The following is a 22774-nucleotide window of genomic DNA, read 5'->3' as shown; positions in this document are numbered from 1 at the left end:
ATAGCTACAGCACTCGACCAATGATTTAAGAATCTGAAGTGCCTTCCAAAATCTGAGAGGGATGAGGTGTGGAGCATGCTTTCAGAAGTCTTAAAAGAGCAACACTCCAATGCAGAAACTACAGAACCCAAACTACCAAAAAAGAAAATCAACCTTCTGCAAGTGGCATCTGACTCAGATGATGAAAATGAACATGCGTCAGTCCGCACTGCTTTGGATCATTATTGAGCAGAACCTGTCATCAGTATGGATGCATTTCCTCTGGAATGGTGGTTGAAGCATCAAGGGACATATGAATCTTTATCGCATCTGCCATGTAAATCTCTTGCAACGCTGGCCACCATAGTGCCATGCAAACGCCTGTTCTCACTTTCAGGTGACATTATAAACAAGACGTGGGCAGCATTATCTCCTGCAAATGTAAACAAACTTGTTTGTCTGAGCAATTGGCTGAACAAGAAGTAGGACTGATTGGACTTGTAGGTTCTAAAGTTTTACATTGTTTTATTTTTGAATGCAGTTTTTTTGTACATAATTCTACATTTGTAAGTTCAACTTTCATGATAAAGAGATTGCACTACAGTACTTGTATGAGGTGAACTGAAAAATACTATTTCTTTTGTTTCTTACAGTGCAAATATTTGTAATAAAAAATAATATAAAGTGAGCACTGTACACTTTGTATTCTGTGTTGTAATTGAAATCAATATATTTGAAAAAGTAGAAAACATCCAAAAATATTTAAATAAATGGTATTCTATTATTGTTTAACAGCATGATTAATCACGATAAATTTTTTTAATCGCTTGACTGCCCTAGTAAAGAGTCATCTACTTCAGGCAGTCAGAAGAAGGGAAAATCACTTACATGTAATTCTGCATATTTTAAGATTTCTTAGACAATTTTCATTTCTTGGTTTCAGAGTAACAGCCGTGTTAGTCTGTATTCGCAAAAAGAAAAGGAGTACTTGTGGCAGCTTAGAGCCTAACCAATTTATTTGAGCATAAGCTTTCTTGGTTGTGCATGTACAAATAGATGCTGGTTAGAGGTCCCTTTGAAAATTTCTTAAGGACAAGTGGTTAGGACTTTGGTTTTCTATCTTTTCTGTAAAATTACACCATCAACAGCACAGCATCTCCTAACGCCATCCTAAGGCACTGGATTATTGCTTATTCATACATAAGACCACCATCTACTAAATCACCAACACTACCCCCTAAGGTCTTCTGGGGTTTCCCTCTGAGTCTCTTATGCAAGTACTGACCTGATCTTACACTACTTAGCATTTGAAATCATGTCCCAAGTTGTATGGCTGCAGGCTAGACAGTGCACACAACTTCGTAATTATTTAGTGTCAACTTCAATAACAAATACAATCTTTGGAGCACTTGTGAGGATTCCAGAGCACAAATGCAAGGCATACGTTTAAAAGAAAAAAAAAAGAAGTCAGATCCTTAGTTTTACAAGAGAAGAAAAACAACTTACATAAAAAGAGAAAAAAGAAGAGGAGAAAAGAAATTGCACTCACCTGCTCACCAGCTTGGGATTCCCCAATGATGAATCGATCCCCAGGGCCATCAGCAGCTGTAAGACAATACAGAAGAAAGAAGATGATAAAAATATTGAACCATTGCAAATGGGAAAATTAGAAACCAAGAATGGGAGAATCTTAGAATAATCCAAGATTTAGTTTAGAGTTGCTTCTTTAGAACCTGTATGAAAGGATATGAATATTTTACAAAACATTTTGAACTTTTAGGTCTATTTTAAGATGTATTTATGAATTTGCTAATCACAAGTTATATAATAATATTTCTATCACAAAATTTCTCAGATATACTCATTGTTCCTAGTTCTTCCAAGGGTATGCAGAAGTCTGGGAGAACGTAAAAGGAAACCATTGGATATTATCTTAATATCAAAGATTTCCAGTTGTACATAATATTCTTAAGATAAAAGCCTCAACTTCATGAGGCAGAGGTAACAGCAAGAGTTGGTTATCCTCTCTGTGAAACTGCCACCAGACAGGGGGCCGTGATATATATATTTTGCCAGCATGTTACATAACTGTTTGGAAGACAACAGCAGAATTTTGGATATCTAGATTTCTGGGTTCCCTTCCTAGCTCTGGGAGGAATGTGATTTAATTATTAGTGCAGTGGTTACAGACAATACAGACAAGCGTGTACATCTGACGCATTTGCTCTGAAAGACAGTGGGCTAAGTAGATGTGACTCGTACATGCCATGTTAGAGACTTGGGTTCTGTTCCTAGCTGTCAGTATCAGAGGTGATATTTGAACTCATCATTTCCTCAGTCCCAGCCCAGTGCACCTTCATTTAGACAAAAGGGAATTTTGATGGGGGAGAGCAGGTGGGCAAAGGTTTATGAGTGCTGCAGTTTTACTGTGTATGTCCAAATGGCAATTTCCCAGGGCTGCTCATTTGTCCTTATCTGGACAGATTTTCAAGGGGACAGCAAAGATAATTCTGCTGACAAATGCTGAGTTTCTGCTTTGGAGGCACTAGAAAGGTTCGAAGAAACAACTGAGAATAACGACCATATTTTCCCTACTCTTATTCTCAGAAACACTTAAACTGTTTTTGCTGAAACTGAATATATAATTCTGAGGCAGAGACCAAACACAGAAATTATCAGTGTAAACAGCTGAAGTTTGAAGCAACTGAAATCCTGGGAAGTATTAAGTGTTAGGAGGTGTATAGGTGTCGCTATGTGTTCTGCCTGTAAGAACTGTATTTATGCTTTTATAGCACCTTTCATTTGAGGATCTCTAAGTGCTTAACAATTGCTAATTAATTAAACCTCCCAACAACCTTCTGAGGTAGGTGTTATCAATATTTTACAGAAGAAGAATGTGAGGTACAGGAAGAGTAAGTGACTTGCTCAAGGTCTCATAGCTAGAGTCAGGAACAGAATCTAGGAGTGCTGACACTTAGTTACCTGCTCTAACCATTTGATCATGCCACACCCAAAAGTGACTCCTCTATATATAGAGGCAATGTTGTCCTAGGGGAAGAGTACAGGATTGGAAGTCAGGAGACTTGGGATCTAATCTTCCACCCTCAACGCTGGCTTCTCACAGAATATCAAGTCATGTTCAAGGTTTATTTCTCCTTATTTTCAAGGCACTCAGTGCTTTGGGGCTTGGGCCCAACATAGCTAGAAGATTGCCTAAAGCTCTGATGTGAAGACCAGGGTCAATAACACCACTCCTCAGGCACAATGAAGCTTTCTACCATTAAGGTAAAGTTCATCTGTGCAGGAGATAGAATTTTCTTGGGGACTGGTCTGAGACTTGTGGAATGAACTCCCACAGGAACTAAGAATTGTCACAAACCTTACCACCTTCCACTCCAAGTGCCAGGGGCATTTCTTTGACCTGCTGCAATGGGGCAGATAGGCCCCCCACTGTCAGGGAGGGGATTAATAAGAGCCTGTGGACACGACTGGCCCAGCCCCACTACTCTTGCAGCAGTTCTTGGGAATCGAGAAGGGTCCTAAAGGAAGAGGCTCAGCTTAGTTAGGGAACAGACCAGGAAGAACAGAGAGCAGCACTGTGAGTCTTCCTTGATGAGGAAGCCTGGTTCTAGACAAGATCCTGAGACAGTTTGCTGCCTGGATGAGACTCCCAGTGGATGGGATGACTGGACCCAGGAAGACGGATAAAAGAGACTGGCCACATGGAGACAAGCCCTGAGTAGAAGGGCAGGGTCTTGCTGACAAATCCTTGGACGACCTTGCGTTTGAGTTGTTTTCCCTTTATTCTGGACTCTAATGCCCTGGAAGGGGTGTGACTCAAGTGTGCCATGGCCAGAGGGCTAAGACACCAAGGCACTGGATCCATGAAGTGTGACACCCGACTGTCAGGGAAACACAGCTGATTGAGTTGTGCCTTGATGGGCCACAAAGGGGTGTCTTGATGTAGACAACCTGGTTGCACCTGCCTTCTCTATTCAAAACAAAACAAAAAACCTAGCCCAAACAGAAAACTTACCAAAACAAAACAGTACGCTGCATGCAAAAATTCTCCCCCTAGGGAGAGGATAAGAGAGAGAACAAACCACTGTGACAGATGTTAGTCATGTCACTAAATGCACTACTGGAAGGGGCTCCGAAACTACAGTGATGGGGGCAGCATAAGAACCTATCTAGACTAGACTAGAAATCCTGCTCTCACTGAAATCAGAATTTTATCATTGACGTTAATTGGAACAAAATCGAGTCCTTGGGTTCTAATTTGAGCTCTCAATGACTTAATCTCTCTTACTCTCAGAGACGCCATCTGGAAAATGGAAGTATTTACCATACCTATGTCCCCAAGGTGTTGTGATGTTTACTCAACTGTGGTCAATGTCTCTCTCTCTCTCACTGAGTAGTATCTTACTTCACAAGTAGCCTCACTGATTTCACTGAAATTTCACATGGAGTAAAGTACTACTCATCACAAGTAAGGGCCGCAGAATCAAGTCTTTCACAATGCCACCAACTCACGAGAATCTATCACGAGTCTCACAATGTTTAGTATTCGTCTTAAAATCCTATTGGGTTAAGAAATTTGCTTTAACCCTTAAAAGCTATTGGAATCAAGAGATTACATGAAAATCTCAGCTCTCATTAAAGAAAAAAAGTAAGTTTCTAGCCCTCCTGATGTTAGAAAAGCTTGAAAATGTGAAATAAGTGCATCCTAAGACTCAGAAATCAGGAAGCAAATAAAAAGAATCTCAGATTTATAGTTTTTTAAAAAATCTCATGATTTTTGAATATTTGAGGCTGGCAAATATTTTTTTTTTTGAGATCCTTAGATGAGTTTTTGAGATCCTTAGATGGAAAGTACTAAGTATTATTATTATTATTACTACTGTAAGTACCTATTGACCCCAATAAGGAGTGTTGGAAGTGCTTTCTGCCAAATCTATAGTCTGTTGCAGTGGTGAGTTAATTTCACGAGTCTAGCTGTATCTGCTATTTCAGACAAACCTCTTGGGCCTGCATTACATAACAACACTGCACAGTAAAAACTTCATTTAATTTTAAATGAGTTGTGTTGGCTATTTTCTTAGCCAAATAAAATCATATTAAAAATGTAATCTCAAAATCAAACCATGTTTTTCGTTAACTGACTCCTTTCCTTAAAGAGCAGTACTCAGCTGTTAAATAAATAGCTTTGCCTACCTCTCAGATCTTCTGTATATATATTGTCTTGTTCTCCAGGAAAACAGACAGTTTGTTTCATAGTTGTTCATCTGCTTCTACTGCTCATTACCTACCTAATACCACAAGTGGTTGCTTTGGGACGGACTGATTATGATGTATCTAATGAAGGGTTATAACATAAGATGAGCTGAGGAAAAGATAACAGGAGCAGATGAACTACTAAGAAATAAAAATCTTGTTTTCATGCCAATGTTGCTAGCAGGGAAACATGAGGTGGGGAAAGAAAGGCCGACAATATATGATATAAGTAGATCTGTTTCTAAATAAATTATGTTTCAGAGTTTTCCATGTGCCACCAATTGCTATTCAGAAGTCAAGTAATGGATGAGCTCAAAAGTGCACTAGGGTAGGGCCGGATTTCCAAGTAAGCACAGAAGGCATGTCTAGAGGCACTGGCACTAGTTGCCAAACGTGTGATTTTCTAGCCCAATTGGGCTATTTTTAGCTGTCAGTTGGCAGGGTTTTTTAGCTGCTGCAAGTTGGGTTATTTTGCTGCCCTGCTGCTGCTGGCCACACTGCTCAGGAGTTCTCGAGAGGGAGGGAGCTTCCTGATTTGTCCCACTCCCTGCTGAGATGCCCCACACACCACTTGGCTCACATCATGCCCCCTCCCCTTAGGTGACATTTGCAGCATGCGCAGAATTCTTGTCCAAGGGAGGCAGAATTTTTTTTCCCTTGAAGAAAATATTCTGCAGTTCTGCCTTTTGCCCACCAGAGGCCACTGTGGCACCAGAACAGCCTGAGCTGGCTGAGGCTGACTGGTCTGGCGGGTGGCAACAAACAGCTAGCAGGTGGGTGGTGGGTGCATTTTTCCCTCAAGTAAAAAGTCACAGCAGCCTTCTTCAAGCCAGGTTAGGAAACAGAGTGGGCCACACAGGGCTGCTGTGTGTGTGTGTGTGTGTGTGTGTGTGTGTCAGGGCCACATGAGAACGCAGGAGGGGGCTCCAGGCAGGGCCACATGGGGAGTGCGGGGCTCATAAGGTGTAAATCCGGCTCTGCACAAGGGTTTATTGATGAACTGAGAACCATGAGGTGCATTTCATTACTTTGCTGCCAATATGCTAGTAAATGATTTCAAGTTAGCTTGAATCAAGATGCCGTGCACTTCAAAAGTAGATTTAACTTTTATTCAAACTGAGTGAGTAGCCTTGGTTGATGTGAAACACACTGTGCTGCTGAAGTGCATTTCTTCATTATCTCCTCAACAACACAGGGTTCATAGGCACATAGAGATTGCCACATTGAAACAGACTATCTATATACAGTAGTCTGGAAATCCATCTTTGACAAGCAGTCAATGCTAGATATTTCAGAAAAAATGCAAAGAAACCATAATGCATCAAATTCTACAGTACTATATACCATAAAAGGAAATTTCATTGGACCCCAATGGATAGTTCACGCTCTGGAGCATAAAAATTTATAATCTTTGTAATTAGTTAGACATGATTCTTATCTGTATAAATATCTAATCTTTAGGGAAAACTTTATGAGCTGTTTACTTCCAGAGTTTCCTGTGGAAGTGAGCTGCATAGTTTAATTATACATTGCATTGAAAATATGTCCTTTTATCCGTTTTAAATCTGTTCAGTTTCAAAATATTCCTGGTAGTGAAGACCAATCAATGATGACCTTATCCAGTAACCTTTGTTTCATTTCAATACCCCAAACAGTCCTCTAGAAAGAGACATCTAGATTCCCTTACCACTCTGAGAAGAATTGCTTTCAGGAAGAATGGCTACTTTGCATGGTTGGCTACATTTGTAATGGTTTATTGAGTTCACATTCTGAAACCAGTCTACAAATCTGCAGATGGAAGCCTACCCAATTTACTAATTTTTGAAGGAAAGATTAATTTCACTTGAAAAAAAAGTCCAACTAAGTCCCTTAACCCTTGAGTTCAAACTCTCAAATAGCAAAGGGTGAAAATAACTCACAAAGTTGAGCCAAAACTTTCCCCACCTTTATGCCTAAGAACAGTAACTGATGGCAAGTGGTCCTGGGGCTAAGATATGCAGCTCTGAACAGGTGTTCTCATGTTTTACAGAATATTATATAACTGTACATGTTTCCTTAAACTTTCAATATTAGATTTTATTTTATTTTTTGGAAATAGTTTTCATTTTCTGAAATAATTAAAAAAAAAGTTAAACTACAACATATGGAATGTGACACTTGGTCTCATACATAAGCCTATTTTTAAACAGTCTTACAATAGTGAGGACACATTAGTGAGGCCCATATGTGCTCATCATATGGGTTAGATTGGTACTAGTAGCTAGCAGCCACACAGGCAGAGAGAGGGTGTCAGTTTGATCAACGTGTACTGCACACTGAAAGCAGATTTAACTTTTAAGGAGCTTTATCACCCATGTAAATGCTGTCCAGAATTGCATTCCCCATGTTTTGGGACTGCAAGAGCAGCTACTGAATTGCTCTCCCTCTCTCTGGAAGAAACTTACTGGAAAGGGGTCAGAGAGTGCTGGAGAATAGCAAGAGCCATGGTTCTGTTAACTAGCCATCTGTGCAGGAGGGAATTAGTTGCCATGTTTAATGAACTAGTTCTCTGCCCCATGTTACCGTAGAGCTAACCAAAGACATTGTGCCTCCCTGAGGCAGGATGCCTATTGATGCCCCCCTGCAGCTTTTCACAATACCAACTACAGGGCTATGCCTAAATGCCAAAATTTAACTCTTTTTATCTGGGAACAAGAAAAAGCTCAATGCATTGCACCTCCAGTTTAAATAGCTGCTGTCTCATGGGAAACTCTATCCTGTTCCTTTACCTTGAACTCTCGTCTCAGGACTGAGATCTGCAAATCAACCTACCATTTTATCACCTCTGCAACAATGCCTTTAAGTTTCACTGCCTGGAATCTACCTCTGATGAAATCTTCATCCATTCCTTTATCTCCTCTTGTCTCCACTACTGCAACTCTCTTCACTATAGCTTCCTAAATTTTCAACTCTCCAGAGTTGAGCATGCACAGAATGCTATTGCCCACCTTCTTTTACATGTAAAACAGTGCAAACATATCACTCCCATTCTCAAATATCGCCATCTTTTTCTGAAATGGAATGTGAAAAACATTTTACAAATATTAATAATAATACCAATATCTGTATGGCTTTTAACCTGAACAGTTCACCAACATTCTGTGTCTTGCAGGTTTGTATCTGTTAGGAGGAAAAACTGAAGAAGAAGTCAGGTATTATTTTGATGCAATCCTGTTTATTTACAAATAATGTACACAATAGTACTGTTTTCTTGGACAAAATAGGAACCAAGCAGCAAGAGATAGTTTTTGTTCACAAATCAAAGCCTCTTTTGTGCCAGCACTCTATCAAAAAGCTCCCTCTTTTAATTTTTTTTCAGGGTCACACTACAAGTGTTTTTCTGGCTGCATCTGGGGCTTTCCTGCTGCCTTCTCTGTGTGCTTCTGTCCAGTGGAAGGAACATCCAGTGCTCTATATTAACTGCAAACTATTTCCCTGGGAATTGGCCTATTCTGTTATTGAAAAAAAAGGCCTGACTGTAAAATGGGGAGTGGATGCATTTCATTATTACCTCCTCGGGAACCCAGTCATCCTGGTTATGGATCATGTTCCCTAAAATGGCTGAATGAGACGAAAGACCCAAAAAGCTGATTGATGAGTTGATACCTGTCCCTTCAGTCATATGCCTCCAGGTTCAGCAATGAGCAGGGAAGGGACACCTGAATGCCAACTTCTTCTCTTGGGAAGGGACGTGGGAGTTGGAATCTACATCCAGTCCCCTAAGATCTGACTTGAGGGGGAGGGTATGTGTTGGAGTATACTAACGCCGCACTAAGTCAGCAAGGGATAATGTGCTGCTATAAGCCCACTCAACAAGGACTGTTGCTTGAGAATTGGACTTTTTAGTCACTTGCAATGCTGCAGCAGGATACAATAACTGAACTGCTTTGGCACCTACACCATTGCCTTTTGAGATAGATCGCTGCCATTCAATACATAAAGACGACTGTGCTGCCTGGGACAGGCCTGTGGGTCCTAATGAGACTGTTCCATGGAACCCCTGCCCAGGGGACATTTGGGGAACTGTCTCAGTCAACTCAGTGGATTTTTGCCCTTTACTGAAGTCTGCCCTATAGTTTGTCTTGGATCATAAAGAGCGCAGTCACAATGTTGGAAATTAGCCTCCCAGAAAGCATCAGCATTACCATACTTGTGCCCAGGCCTGCATGCAACTATGAAATCATAGCTCTGCACCTGGGAACTAGCCCCTCAGGATTCCTGAATCTAAACAGCCATTGCAGGGACGCATGGTCTGTCCTGGCCACAAATTTCCTCCCATATAAAGAGTGATGAAAATGTACTATAGATTTAACCACTGCTCGGGGTTCCTTTAGGGTGATGGAATAATTTCTTTCAGGAGAACTTAGATATTTGTTGTAATACCCTCCAACATAAAAGGGGTTTTAAAATAATGGGTAGGCTAAGACAAAAGCAGTCTCAAGAGCCTTTTTCAACTCCAAAAATGCTACATCACACTCTGCTGACCTCTGAAATGGTTTCCCTTTCTCACCAAGCCTATGCAATTGTTTTGCATATTGGCAAATTCACAAATAAACCTTCTGTAATAGGAGCAAAGCCCTGCAAAACTCTGCACATCTGTGAGTGTCTGGGAAGTTGGCCAGTTCTGCGCAGCCTCAGTTTTCTCTTTTTGAAACAACTCAAAATTTCTTTGGGTTTACTTTCAGATTAGCAGACTTAAGTTTATCACAGACCATTTTTAAATATATCATTTCCTGTTCAAATGTTTTAGCATGCACTAAGATATCATTATCCCCATTTTACAGATGGGAAAACAGAGGCACAGAGGTGAAGTGACTTGCCCAAGGCCACTCAGTAGGCCAATGGCACAGCCAGATCTTCTAAGTCCCAGATCAGTGCTCTGTTCTCTAGGTTATACTCCCTAAGGAGTCTTTACAGGAAAGGTTCCTAGGAAAACTTTCAGTGTAATAAAAAAAATATTTTAATCGCTACATCTAATTACTCAGAATTGTGCATTCCCATACACAATTTTGAAAATTATCAACTGTAACAATAAAGAATAATTAATAAACATACAGTAAAATGGAATTGTAACAGTCTGATAAAATATTTGATGCATAGGAAACACTCTGAATAATAAAAATTATATATATATAAAAAAAGTAAACCTTTGAAATTCTCATGTCTGTCTCATACAAGAACTCCATTTCCTGGGTCTCAACTATATCATGAGGCCAGACTTCCTGCTGGGAAGTGGCAGCAAAATGGCAACTTTCATTGAAAGGTTTACCAGACCCAAGCACAGATATAGAGAGTAAAACATTGAAAGATTTTACTAAACATGGCTCTGTAAATATGCATTTTCACTCCCCCTCACCCTGCGCCTCTCATTTAAAGAATTAGAACTAATCACTGCAGTCTTCCTTTAAAGTGGCTGAATTTTACACAGTCATGATTTCAGTAATGATCTAGATATCTACAAATAAAATGTATAACCAGGGCTTTGGAGCAGTGCTCCGGTTCCGCTCCAGCTCCAGGCAAAAACCTGCAGATTCACTGTTCTGGAGCTGCTCAGTGCTCCAGCTCTGGGCTCCGCTGCAAAGCCCTGTGTATAACAATAGTTATATCCAAGAAAGAAGTGCTTTGGACTGTGATGGAACAAGCAGGTGCGATAACAATCTGGGGTAATGCTGCAAAAGATGCACTGCATGCCTAGAGTTAAAGCATTTACCTCTGACAGCGTATCCATCTTTTACTGATGCTGGGAAGGGGGGTAGGTTGTCTTTTGCATAAACATCTTGAGCAAGAACTCGGCCCATTCCATCTAAAAGGGAAGAAAGAAAAAAAAAGACCATGTTCCATGTCAGTGAACGTATTCAAAGGGAATAGAAGGTGACAGCAGTGTGCTCCCATGGATGAAATTCATGGGTATGTGACACATCTCGTAATCAGGTCTGTCAAGCTTTTGATTTCTCTCCAAACCAATAGGGAAATAAATGGAGAGATGCAGCCTGGAAGCAGGGATGAAAGATGTGGTTCAGTGAACCTGCATTTCTGGTTAGGACAAGCTTGTTGGCATTGGATTTGGATGTACAGTATCCAGAACCAGAGCAGTCAGCTGAGATACAGGCTATGGCCTGTTCTACACCACAAAGTTAGGTTGACATAAGCTGCCTTGCATCGACCTAGCTGTGCATATGTCTACACTTAAATTTGTCTCCCACTGACGTAAGTGCCCCATTACAGCAGTAACACCAACCTTCCGAAGTGGCAGTGAGCCACATTGATGTACTGAGATCACTGCAGCATGAATGTAGATACTATGTTACTTATGTCGACTCCATGAGTCCTCCATCCACTGCCCCACGATGCCCAACACTGACTGCTCTGCCTGGGGATCATGGAGACGAGAAGACCCCCTACCCCTTTAAAGCCCCATACATTTTTGAAATGCCTTTTGCTGATTGTCCAGCTTGGCGAGCATACCTAGCTGCTTCGCCCCTTGGCCCTGACTGCCCCTAGTGGGATCCTGATGCAATGTAATAATCATAAATGTAAAGCAAGCAACACAATATTGATAGGCGCATCGATAATGTTATTCACAGATGTACAGCAAACACCACACAATTCCTAGCAGACCCCAAATCAGCAGGACCAGGTACAGTGCAGTATACCACAATGCATTACTGTGACTCACTGTTAAAGTGATCTTTCAAAGCCTCCCTGAGCCATATAGCTGTGCACTCAGCTCTTCTAAGAGTCCTTGTGTCTGGCTGTTCAAACTCAGAAGACAGCTGTTCCACCTCTGTGGAAACTTTTCCCCCTTTGCTTCACAGATATTTTGCAGGACACAGCAGGCAGCTGTAACCATCGGGTATATTTTTTCCACTGATATCCAATTTTGTGAGTAAATAACACTAGTGTCCCTTCAATCTACCAAAAGTGAATTCAACTGTCATTCTGCACCTGCTGAGCCAGTAGTTGAATCTTTCCGTAGGCTGCTGAGGTGGCTAGTGTACACTTTCATGAGCCAGAGGAGCCAGGAGTAGCCTAGGTCCCCCAGGATCACTACAGGCATTTCAACATTGCCAGTGATAATAGAGGTTGGGAATAGAGTAGTTGCCTGTAGCTTTCTGAACAGTCCTATGTTCTTAAAGATGTGAGCGTCATGCACCTTCCCTGACCAGTCAACACTGATGTCGATGAAGCACCTCTGGTGCGCCAATAGCGCTTGCGTAACCATAGGAAATTAGTTCTTTCTGTTGATGTACACTGTGGCCATGTGCCAAAATAGGGTCTGGGGTCATCTACCACTCCACTTCAGTTGAGGAACTTCATTGCTGCAAATCCAACCATTATGTCCTGCACATTGCTGAGAGTCAGTCCTGCGTAGCAGGAGACAATTAATGGCTCTGCACACTTGCATAACAATGGCCCCCGGCAGTGGATTTTCCAACTCCAAAATCATTTCCAACTGACTACTAGCATTTTGGCATTGTAAGTTTCCATCAGTGCAATTGTCACAATTCTCCACTGTCATTGCAGCTCTCATTTTGGTGTTCCTGCACTGGCGGGCTAGGGTAAGCTCAGCTCACAGATCTACGAATGTGGCTTTGGGCATCCAACAGTTCTGCAACCACTGCTCATCATCCCAAGCCTCCACTATGATGCAATCCCACCAGTCAGTGCTTGTTTCTTGAGCCCAGAAGTGGCACTCCACCATCTGCAGCTGCTCTGTGAACACCACCAACAAACTTGAATTTGTTCTTGCTATGTCCCACAGCAATCTGTCCTCCAAGAAATCATCATGTTCCTCCCAATTTGATTCTTTTTACAACTCTACAAATACCGGAGGATCGTGTATCCTGTACTTGCAATGTTTATCACACTAATGTAGAGCTGTGCAGGCTCCTTGCTTCTGTCAGCGATGGCAGACAGTGAGGACGGCTGCTTAGATTTGTGGGATTTTTTTAAAAGGTGTGAAAATTCTGGGATATAAATGACATTATGGGATGGAGACAATTGCATGCTGGGAAGTTGACTCCTTGCTCCCAGTCACCCCTGTGTGGCTCATTTCTGTCCCACCATGCATTGCCAGAACTTCCCAAAAGATAGTGCACTGGATGGTGGCAGGCTGCACACTGGGATACCTTCCCATGGTGTACCATGCTGTGCATCAACACAAGCATTCCTGGTGCGTATGCACAGCGCTGATGCAAGGAGCCATGTATGCAGGTGCACAAGTGATACACTAACTGCGGCAGCTTTATGCCAGTATAACTTGCATCAACCAAAGTTAGACATGGCCCATGAAACTAAAACAAATGTTTGCATACATTGAGACTTCCTAAAGAAACATTTACAATCTTTTTTGTATTTGTAAAGGAAAAATCTTTAACCTTTTTTAAATAGCATTTTTTAAAGAGAATTCTGCATTGGCGAAAGGTGCTGGATTGAGCCCTGAAGACAAACATGACACATTTCTGAACATATTTTTATGAATTAGTGTAAAAGTCATGCTATAAAGTAGCTTTACCTCCAATAATATTTGTCTTATTAGAGGTAGATGGAATTGTTTTGCTCAGTAAGAAAATATGGTTGTTTGGATGTCCGTATACTATGTTCATGGGCATTTTAAGAAACTCTAGCTGAATGGAGGGACAGACAGATTTTTCAGGTACTCTTGAATTGCTAATTGAATTTTGTTACAAGGACACAGTTAAAATTGCTTAGGTGCTAGTTTTGTGTGTGTGTGTGAGATAGAGAAGATTGGTGTCAGGGTTGTTTATGTAAACTTAGCTTGTGATCTTGACATAATTTTTAATATTTTTTTTAATGGATGTGTTCGGCAGCACATCTTTTCTTCAACTGGACTTCGCAAACATAACCAACCTATTGTTGTTTTTGAATATATTAGGTAAGGTTACTGATATGTACTTCCAAATTCAGAAAATATTTATAAAGATAACAATTACATTAAAACAGAGTTAAAAGAGTATGCATCAGTAATTTAGGGGTAGAAAATAATTACAGGAATGTTCTGATTATACAAAAATCAAACATTACAAACTCAGGAAATTCAGAGTTAGGCTTACACTTAAAAGAAATCCAAACACGTTAAGGTATGGAAATGCATAATTAAGGCACTCAAAACAATTTTAACTCTGGCCCTAGTGAGACCATGGAATAATCATACAGTTACGATTAGTGCATTTTAGCGTTTGTGATTCCAGTTTAGAATAAACTAATTTTTAAAGATGGATTAGGGTTGTTTTCATATTTTTCCCTCCCCATGTTGGCAGTAGAGGTGATAGTATTGTTTCATCCTTTCTTTGTGATCTCCCTTCTGTTGTATCCAGTCTTAAACTTAGATTGTAAACTCTTCAGGGCAGGGAATACCTCTGCTCCAGTTAGCTATGTGAAAAGGGCAGAAGACCCTGCCACCTCTCTTGAGGAGGGGATCCTTTGAGAGGAGGTGACCCAGAAGGAGGAAGGAGTGAGGAGGACCCAAGTGCTCTCCATTTGGTGCTTTGGAAACAAGGATGACGGGAACCACAGACACTGCCATACTTCTTAGCAGCCAGGGGAACAGAAGCCCCAGTTTCTACCACCTTAAATGGGGAGGGAGGCACAGCCATAATGTAGAGGGATGGGGCCAGAGTACAGGAAGTCCCCCATGTGGGATATGCTTAAGACCCTGAATAGCCTTAATTCAGCCTGACGTGTCCCCCAGCCTAAACTAGTTAGCCCCCAACCCTGGCTCATGTTCTGTGTCTGCTTTTGCAAAAGCAGCAGAGGAGAAAGAAGCTCTAGCTTCTGAAAAGCTTATTCTTCTGCTGCTGGAGGCAATGTGGACAATTGGGGAGGCTGCTTAGAGCTACTCCACAGTCAGGTAACTCTGAAAAAAGAGTGGGAGAGGGAGAGACAGGAAGGAGGTTCAACGTATGTGAGAGTGGGGGGAGTATGCGGTGAGGAGTTACCGAGAGGGTGGGGGATTGGGTGCTAGTAGTCTGAGTTGGGGAGGGGAAGACTCATCTAAGGATGGAGGCCGTGTGTGTTTGTGTGTGTGTTAAATTGCAGAGGGTGCTGTCCTGTACGCGAGGGGGAATCTTAGCATGTGTGTGATTTTGTTGGGAAAAACTTTGGCAATGTGGGTAGTTGTAGATGTGTGAATTTAGTGGGGGAACCAAGTGAGAGCCACGGAGAAGACTGTGTGTATGTATGTGTATTTCTTTTTAAGGAAGACAGGAGTATGCGTGTGATTTTGGGTTAAGAGGAGAAAGAGAAAGAGAGATACTGTGTGTGAGATATTTGAAGGGGAAATGGGAAAGTGCATGTGAAGTTAGTTTTGCACAGCAACAGGCCAAGCTTTTCAAACTTATAAGTTAACTAAACCTTGATGTGTGTGAATACTGGTGAACTGGACTTCAGTTAAATGGAGTTGTATTGTAAATATATATAACTTATGTATTTGCTCCCATAGTGATACCCAACACATCAATTTTCAGCCTGGAGTGAATATTTATGGTGCATTTTAGAACTTCTGCTTTTATAGTAGGAATTAGCATGTAAATGCTGACATATTCTTCACTATAGCAGCTAGAAAGGCACCGTTGATACCCATTAATAGTCTCCACATTGTCTTATGTGGAAGTAACTTCTTTTTATTAGAAAGCTTACTCACAAGCTTGAGTAATTGCAGTGCAGGGGAGAATACAACACACAACATTTTAATTATAGCTGAGAAATCAGCTTTCAGAGAAATAGTGAATGCCCCCTCTCTTCATACACGCACAAATCCAATGCAAATGTAATGCTTCTAATTTTAGCAGGTAAGCTGTCTTCATTTTATTTCTTGCCTGCATGCAAAAATCACACCAATTAGAGAGAGATGGTGGACAGTATGTTCCTGGCATCCTGCCATGTGCTATTTGGGGTGAACAAATGGACATCCAGCAGCTAGAAAGAATTTCATTAAGGAAAGAGAAACAGTCAGTGTTTGGTGAAGCTTTGGGTATTGGATTCAAAAAAATAAGGACACTCTCAAATACAATTTTTTACTTTCTTTTGTTTGCACTTTCATCTTGGAAGTCTAAAAATCTTTTTCACCCTATTGTTTATGACTAATTTTGATTTTTAAAAACAAAAGTTCTGAAATGTCTTGTGCGTCTTCAGGCTCCCCTTCCTTATGATAACAGCTTTTTGGTGTTAACAGAAAAGGCCTGTAAATTTTGTTTCTTTGAAAATATCACTGTAATAGGAGTCTTAGTTTTGTGTCTTATTTTAGCCCTGGTCTACACTAGGACTTTAGGTCGAATTTAGCAGCATTAAATCGATGTAAACCTGCACCCGTCCACACGATGAAGCCCTTTATTTCGACTTAAAGGGCTCTTAAAATCGATTTCCTTACTCCACCCCTGACAAGTGGATTAGCGCTTAAATCGGCCTTGCCGGGTCGAATTTGGGGTACTGTGGACACAATTCGACGGTATTGGCCTCCGGGAGCTATCCCAGAGTGCTCCATTTTGACCGCTCTGGACAGCACTCTCAACTCAGATGCACTGGCCAGGTAGACAGGAAAAGAACCGCGAACTTTTGAATCTCATTTCCTGTTTGGCCAGCGTGGCAAGCTGCAGGTGACCATGCAGAGCTCATCAGCAGAGGTGACCATGATGGAGTCTCAGAATCGCAAAAGAGCTCCAGCATGGACCGAACGGGAGGTACGGGATCTGATCACTGTATGGGGAGAGGAATCCGTGCTATCAGAACTCCGTTCCAGTTTTCGAAATGCCAAAACCTTTGTCAAAATCTCCCAGGGCATGAAGGACAGAGGCCATAACAGGGACCCGAAGCAGTGCCGCGTGAAACTGAAGGAGCTGAGGCAAGCCTACCAGAAAACCAGAGAGGCGAACGGCCGCTCCGGGTCAGAGCCCCAAACATGCCGCTTCTATGATGAGCTGCATGCCTTTTAGGGGGTTCAGCCACCACTACCCCAGCCGTGTTGTTTGACTCCTTCAATGGAGATGGAGGCAATACGGAAGCAGGTTTTGGGGACGAAGAAGATGATGATGATGACGAGGTTGTAGATAGCTCACAGCAAGGAAGCGGAGAAACCGGTTTTCCTGACAGCCAGGAACTATTTCTCACCCTGGACCTGGAGCCAGTACCCCCTGAACCCACCCAAGGCTGCCTCCTGGACCCAGCAGGCGGAGAAGGGACCTCCGGTGAGTGTACCTTTTAAAATACTATACATGGTTTAAAAGCAAGCTTGTGAAAGGAGTACTTTGCCCTGGCATTCGCGGCTCTCCTGGATATACTCCCAAAGCCTTTGCAAAAGGTTTCTGGGGAGGGCAGACTTATTGCGTCCTTCATGGTAGGACACTTTACCACTCCAGGCCAGTAACACGTACTCGGGAATCATTGTACAACAAAGCATTGCAGTGTATGTTTGCTGGCATTCAAGCAACATCCGTTCTTTATCTCTCTGTGTTATCCTCAGGAGAGTGAGATATAATCCATGGTCACCTGGTTGAAATAGGGTGCTTTTCTTCAGGGGACACTCAGAGGAGCCCATTCCTGCTGGGCTGTTTGCCTGCGGCTGAACAGAAATGTTCCCCGCTGTTAGCCACAGGGAGGGGGGAGGGTTGAGGGGGTAGCCACGCGGTGGGGGGAGGCAAAATGCGACCTTGTAACGAAAGCACATGTGCTATGTATGTAATGTTAACAGCAAGGTTTACCCTGAAAGAGTGTAGCCAGTGTTTTATAAAATATGTCTTTTTAAATACCGCTGTCCCTTTTTTTTTTCTCCACCAGCTGCATGTGTTTCAATGATCACAGGATCTTCTCCTTCCCAGAGGCTAGTGAAGATTAGAAAGAAAAAAAAACGCACTCGAGATGAAATGTTCTCCGAGCTCATGCTGTCCTCCCACACTGACAGAGCACAGACGAATGCGTGGAGGCAAATAATGTCAGACTGCAGGAAAGCACAAAATGACCAGGAGGAGAGGTGGCGGGCTGAAGAGAGTAAATGGCGGGCTGAAGAGAGGGCTGAAGCTCGAATGTGGCGGCAGCGTGATGAGAGGAGGCAGGATTCAATGCTGAGGCTGCTGGAGGACCAAACCAGTATGCTCCAGTGTATGGTTGAGCTGCAGCAAAGGCAGCTGGAGCACAGACTGCCACTACAGCCCCTGTGTAACCAACCGCCCTCCTCCCCAAGTTCCATAGCCTCCACACCCAGACGCCCAAGAACGCGGTGGGGGGGCCTCCGGCCAACCAGCCACTCCAACACAGAGGATTGCCCCAAAAAAAGAAGGCTGTCATTCAATAAATTTTAAAGTTGTAAACTTTTAAAGTGCTGTGTGGCATTTTCCTTCCCTCCTCCACCACCCCTCCTGGGCTACCTTGGTAGTCATCCCCCTATTTGTGTGATGAATGAATAAAGAATGCATGAATGTGAAGCAACAATGACTTTATTGCCTCTGCAAGCGGTGATCAAAGGGAGGAGGGGAGGGTGGTTAGCTTACAGGGAAGTAGAGTGAACCAAGCGGCGGGGGGTTTCATCAAGGAGGAACAAACAGAACTTTCACACCGTAGCCTGGCCAGTCATGAAACTGGTTTTCAAAGCGTCTCTGATGCGTACCGCGCCCTCCTGTGCTCTTCTAACCGCCCTGGTGTCTGGCTGCGCGTAACCAGCAGCCAGGCGATTTGCCTCAGCCTCCCACCCCACCATAAACGTCTCCCCCTTACTCTCACAGATATTGTGGAGCACACAGCAAGCAGTAATAACAATGGGAATATTGGTTGCGCTGAGGTCTAAGCGAGTCAGTAAACTGCGCCAGCGCGCCTTTAAACGTCCAAATGCACATTCTACCACCATTCTGCACTTGCTCAGCCTGTAGTTGAACAGCTCCTGACTACTGTCCAGGCTGCCTGTGTACGGCTTCATGAGCCATGGCATTAAGGGGAAGGCTAGGTCCCCAAGGATAACTATAGGCATTTCAACATCCCCAACAGTTATTTTCTGGTCTGGGAATAAAGTCCCTTCCTGCAGCTTTTGAAACAGACCAGAGTTCCTGAAGATGCGAGCGTCATGTACCTTTCCCGGCCATCCCACGTTGATGTTGGTGAAACGTCCCTTGTGATCCACCAGAGCTTGCAGCACTATTGAAAAGTACCCACTATTGAAAACCTCAAAAGTATTGAGGTTTATGTACTCGCCGGCTTGGTGCTCCGGTGCCAAGATAGGGATATGGGTTCCGTCTATGGCCCCACCACAGTTAGGGAATCCCATTGCAGCAAAGCCATCCACTATGACCTGCACATTTCCCAGGGTCACTACCCTTGATATCAGCAGATCTTTGATTGCGTGGGCTACTTGCACCACAGCAGCCCCCACAGTAGATTTGCCCACTCCAAATTGATTCCCAACTGACCGGTAGCTGTCTGGCGTTGCAAGCTTCCACAGGGCTATCGCCACTCGCTTCTCAATTGTGAGGGCTGCTCTCATCTTGGTATTCATGCGCTTCAGGGCAGGGGAAAGCAAGTCACAAAGTTCCATGAATGTGCCCTTACGCATGCGAAAGTTTTGCAGCCACTGGGAATCGTCCCAGACCTGCAACACTATGCGGTCCCACCAGTCTGTGCTTGTTTCCCGAGCCCAGAATCGGCGTTCCACAGCATGAACCTGCCCCATTAGCACCATGATGCATGCATTGGCAGGGCCCATGCTTTCAGAGAAATCTGTGTCCATGTCCTGATCACTCACGTGACCGCGCTGACGTCGCCTCCTCGCCCGGTAGCGCTTTGCCAGGTTCTGGTGCTGCATATACTGCTGGATAATGCGTGTGGTGTTTAATGTGCTCCTAATTGCCAAAGTGAGCTGAGCGGCCTCCATGCTTGCCTTGGTATGGCGTCCGCACAGAAAAAAGGCGCGGAACGATTGTCTGCCGTTGCTCTGACGGAGGGAGGGGCGACTGACGACACGGCTTACAGGGTTGGCTTCAGGGGGCTAAAATCCACAAAGGGGGTGGCTTTACATCAAGGAGTCGTTCAGGCAGGACTTCACGGAGGGTTCCAATAAGAAATGGTGCACCTAAGTTATTGTTCTTATTGGAACAAGGAGGTTAGCCTGGCCTCTGATTGATACATGGCTAGATCTACCTCGCTGCACCTTCTTTGTGAGTGACTACAGTGTGACCTAGAGGAATGAGTCCCCTAGACAGGGGAGAAGGCAAATGAGTACAAAACAAATCTGGTCTATTTCTTGTTTTGATCCACTCCATCTATCTTTTACATCTTTGGCTGGCAGCAGACGGTGCAGAAGGACTGCAAGCCATCCACATCTCATGGCTGCTCGGCAGATGATGGTACAGTACGACTGCTAGCCATCCTCATCTCTTGCCTGCCCGGCAGAAGATGGTACAGTACGATTGCTAGCCATCCTCATCTCTTGCCTGCCCGGCAGAAGATGGTACAATACGATTGCTAGCCATCGTCATCTCTTGCCTGCCCGGCAGAAGATGGTACAATACGACTGCTAGCAATCCGTATTGCCTGCCTGCTCACCATTAGACGGTTCAATACAACTGACTGCAGGACTAAAGAGAATGACCTGGTCAAGTCACCAAAAATTTAGTCCCTGCGCCCATGTCTGCCCAGGCGCTCCCAGCCGACGTGGCCAGGAGCACCTTGGACATGACGAGGACAGCTATCAGTCATACTGCACCGTCTGCTGCCAGAAGGCAATGGGTTGCTGCTACTGTGTAGCAATGCCGTACCGCGTCTGCCAGCACCCAGGAGACATACGGTGACGGTTACCTGAGCGGGCTCCATGCTTGCGGTGGTATGGCGTCCGCACAGGTAACTCAGGAAAAAAGGCGCGAAACGATTGTCTGCCCTTGCCTTCACGGACGGAGGGAGGGAACGGGGGCCGGACAATATGTACCCAGAACCACCCGCGACAATGTTTTAGCCCAATCAGAGTGCTCCATTGTGACTGCTCTGGACAGCACTCTCAACTCAGATGCACGATTGTTTGCCGTTGCTCTGACGCAGGGAGGGGCGACTGAGGACACGGCTTACAGGGTTGACTTCACGGAGGGTTCCAATAAGAAATGGTGCACCTAAGTCCTGGGGCCGATTTTGTTCAATATCTTCATAAATGATCTGGAGGATGGTGTGGATTGCACTCTTAGCAAATTTGCGGATGATACTAAACTGGGAGGAGTGGTAGATACGTTGGAGGGCAGAGATAGGATACAGAGGGACCTGGACAAATTGGAGGATTGGGCCAAAAGAAACCTGATGAGGTTCAATAAGGATAAATGCAGGGTCCTGCACTTAGGACGGAAGAACCCAATGCACAGCTACAGACTAGGGACCGAATGGCTAGGCAGCAGTTCTGCGGAAAAGGACCTAGGGGTTACAGTGGACGAGAAGCTGGATATGAGTCAGCAGTGTGCCCTTGTTGCCAAGAAGGCCAATGGCATTTTGGGATGTATAAGTAGGGGCATAGCGAGCAGATCGAGGGACGTGATCGTTCCCCTCTATTCGACATTGGTGAGGCCTCATCTGGAGTACTGTGTCCAGTTTTGGGCCCCACACTACAAGAAGGATGTGGATAAATTGGAGAGAGTCCAGCGAAGGGCAACAAAAATGATTAGGGGTCTGGAACACATGACTTATGAGGAGAGGCTGAGGGAACTGGGATTGTTTAGTCTGCAGAAGAGAAGAATGAGGGGGGATTTGAGAGCTGCTTTCAACTACCTGAGAGGTGGTTCCAAAGAGGATGGTTCTAGACTATTCTCAGTGGTAGAAGATGACAGGACAAGGAGTAATGGTCTCAAGTTGCAGTGGGGGAGGTTTAGGTTGGATATTAGGAAAAACTTTTTCACTAGGAGGGTGGTGAAACACTGGAATGCGTTACCTAGGGAGGTGGTGGAATCTCCTTCCTTAGAAGTTTTTAAGGTCAGGCTTGACAAAGCCCTGGCTGGGATGATTTAATTGGGGATTGGACCTGCTTTGAGCAGGGGGTTGGACTAGATGACCTCCTGAGGTCCCTTCCAACCCTGATATTCTATGATTCTAAGTTATTGTTCTTATTGGAACAAGGAGGTTAGCCTGGCCTCTGATTGATACATGGCTAGATTTACCTCGCTGCACCTTCTCTGTGAGTGACTGCAGTGTGACCTAGAGGAATGAGTCCCCTAGACAGGGGAGGAGGCAAATGAGTAGAAAACAAATCTGGTCTATTTCTTGTTTTGATCCACTCCATCCATCTTTTACATCTTTGGCTGGCAGCAGACAGTGCAGAAGGACATATTGCCTACCTGCTCACCATAAGACGGTTCAATAGGACTGACTGCCGGACTTAAGAGAATGACCTGGTCAAGTCACTAAAAATTTAGTCCCTGCGCCCATGTCTGCCCAGGCGCTCCTGATCGACCTCACACAGGCGACCAGGAGTACCTCGGACATGACGAGGACGGCTACCAGTCGTATTGTA

The 22774-nt window shown here is 43.8% G+C and overlaps 1 protein-coding gene across 13 annotated transcripts in view; it reads right to left on the bottom strand.

Moving 5' to 3' along the window:
- Positions 1-22774, bottom strand: part of GPHN (gephyrin) — a 579614-nt gene that overhangs the window by 79413 nt on the left and 477427 nt on the right. For all 13 annotated transcript variants that reach the window (XM_074955494.1, XM_074955495.1, XM_074955482.1 and 10 more), the window contains 2 exons: positions 11003-11095; positions 1529-1584 (listed from right to left, as the gene is read on the bottom strand). In XM_074955494.1, the coding sequence (XP_074811595.1) occupies positions 1529-1584; positions 11003-11095 (149 nt within the window). The remainder of the gene's footprint in view (positions 1-1528; positions 1585-11002; positions 11096-22774) is intronic.

This window comes from Natator depressus, chromosome 6 (genome assembly GCF_965152275.1).
Source record: "Natator depressus isolate rNatDep1 chromosome 6, rNatDep2.hap1, whole genome shotgun sequence".
NCBI lineage: Eukaryota > Metazoa > Chordata > Testudines > Cheloniidae > Natator > Natator depressus.
This window is presented reverse-complemented; position numbering and strand designations above follow the sequence as displayed.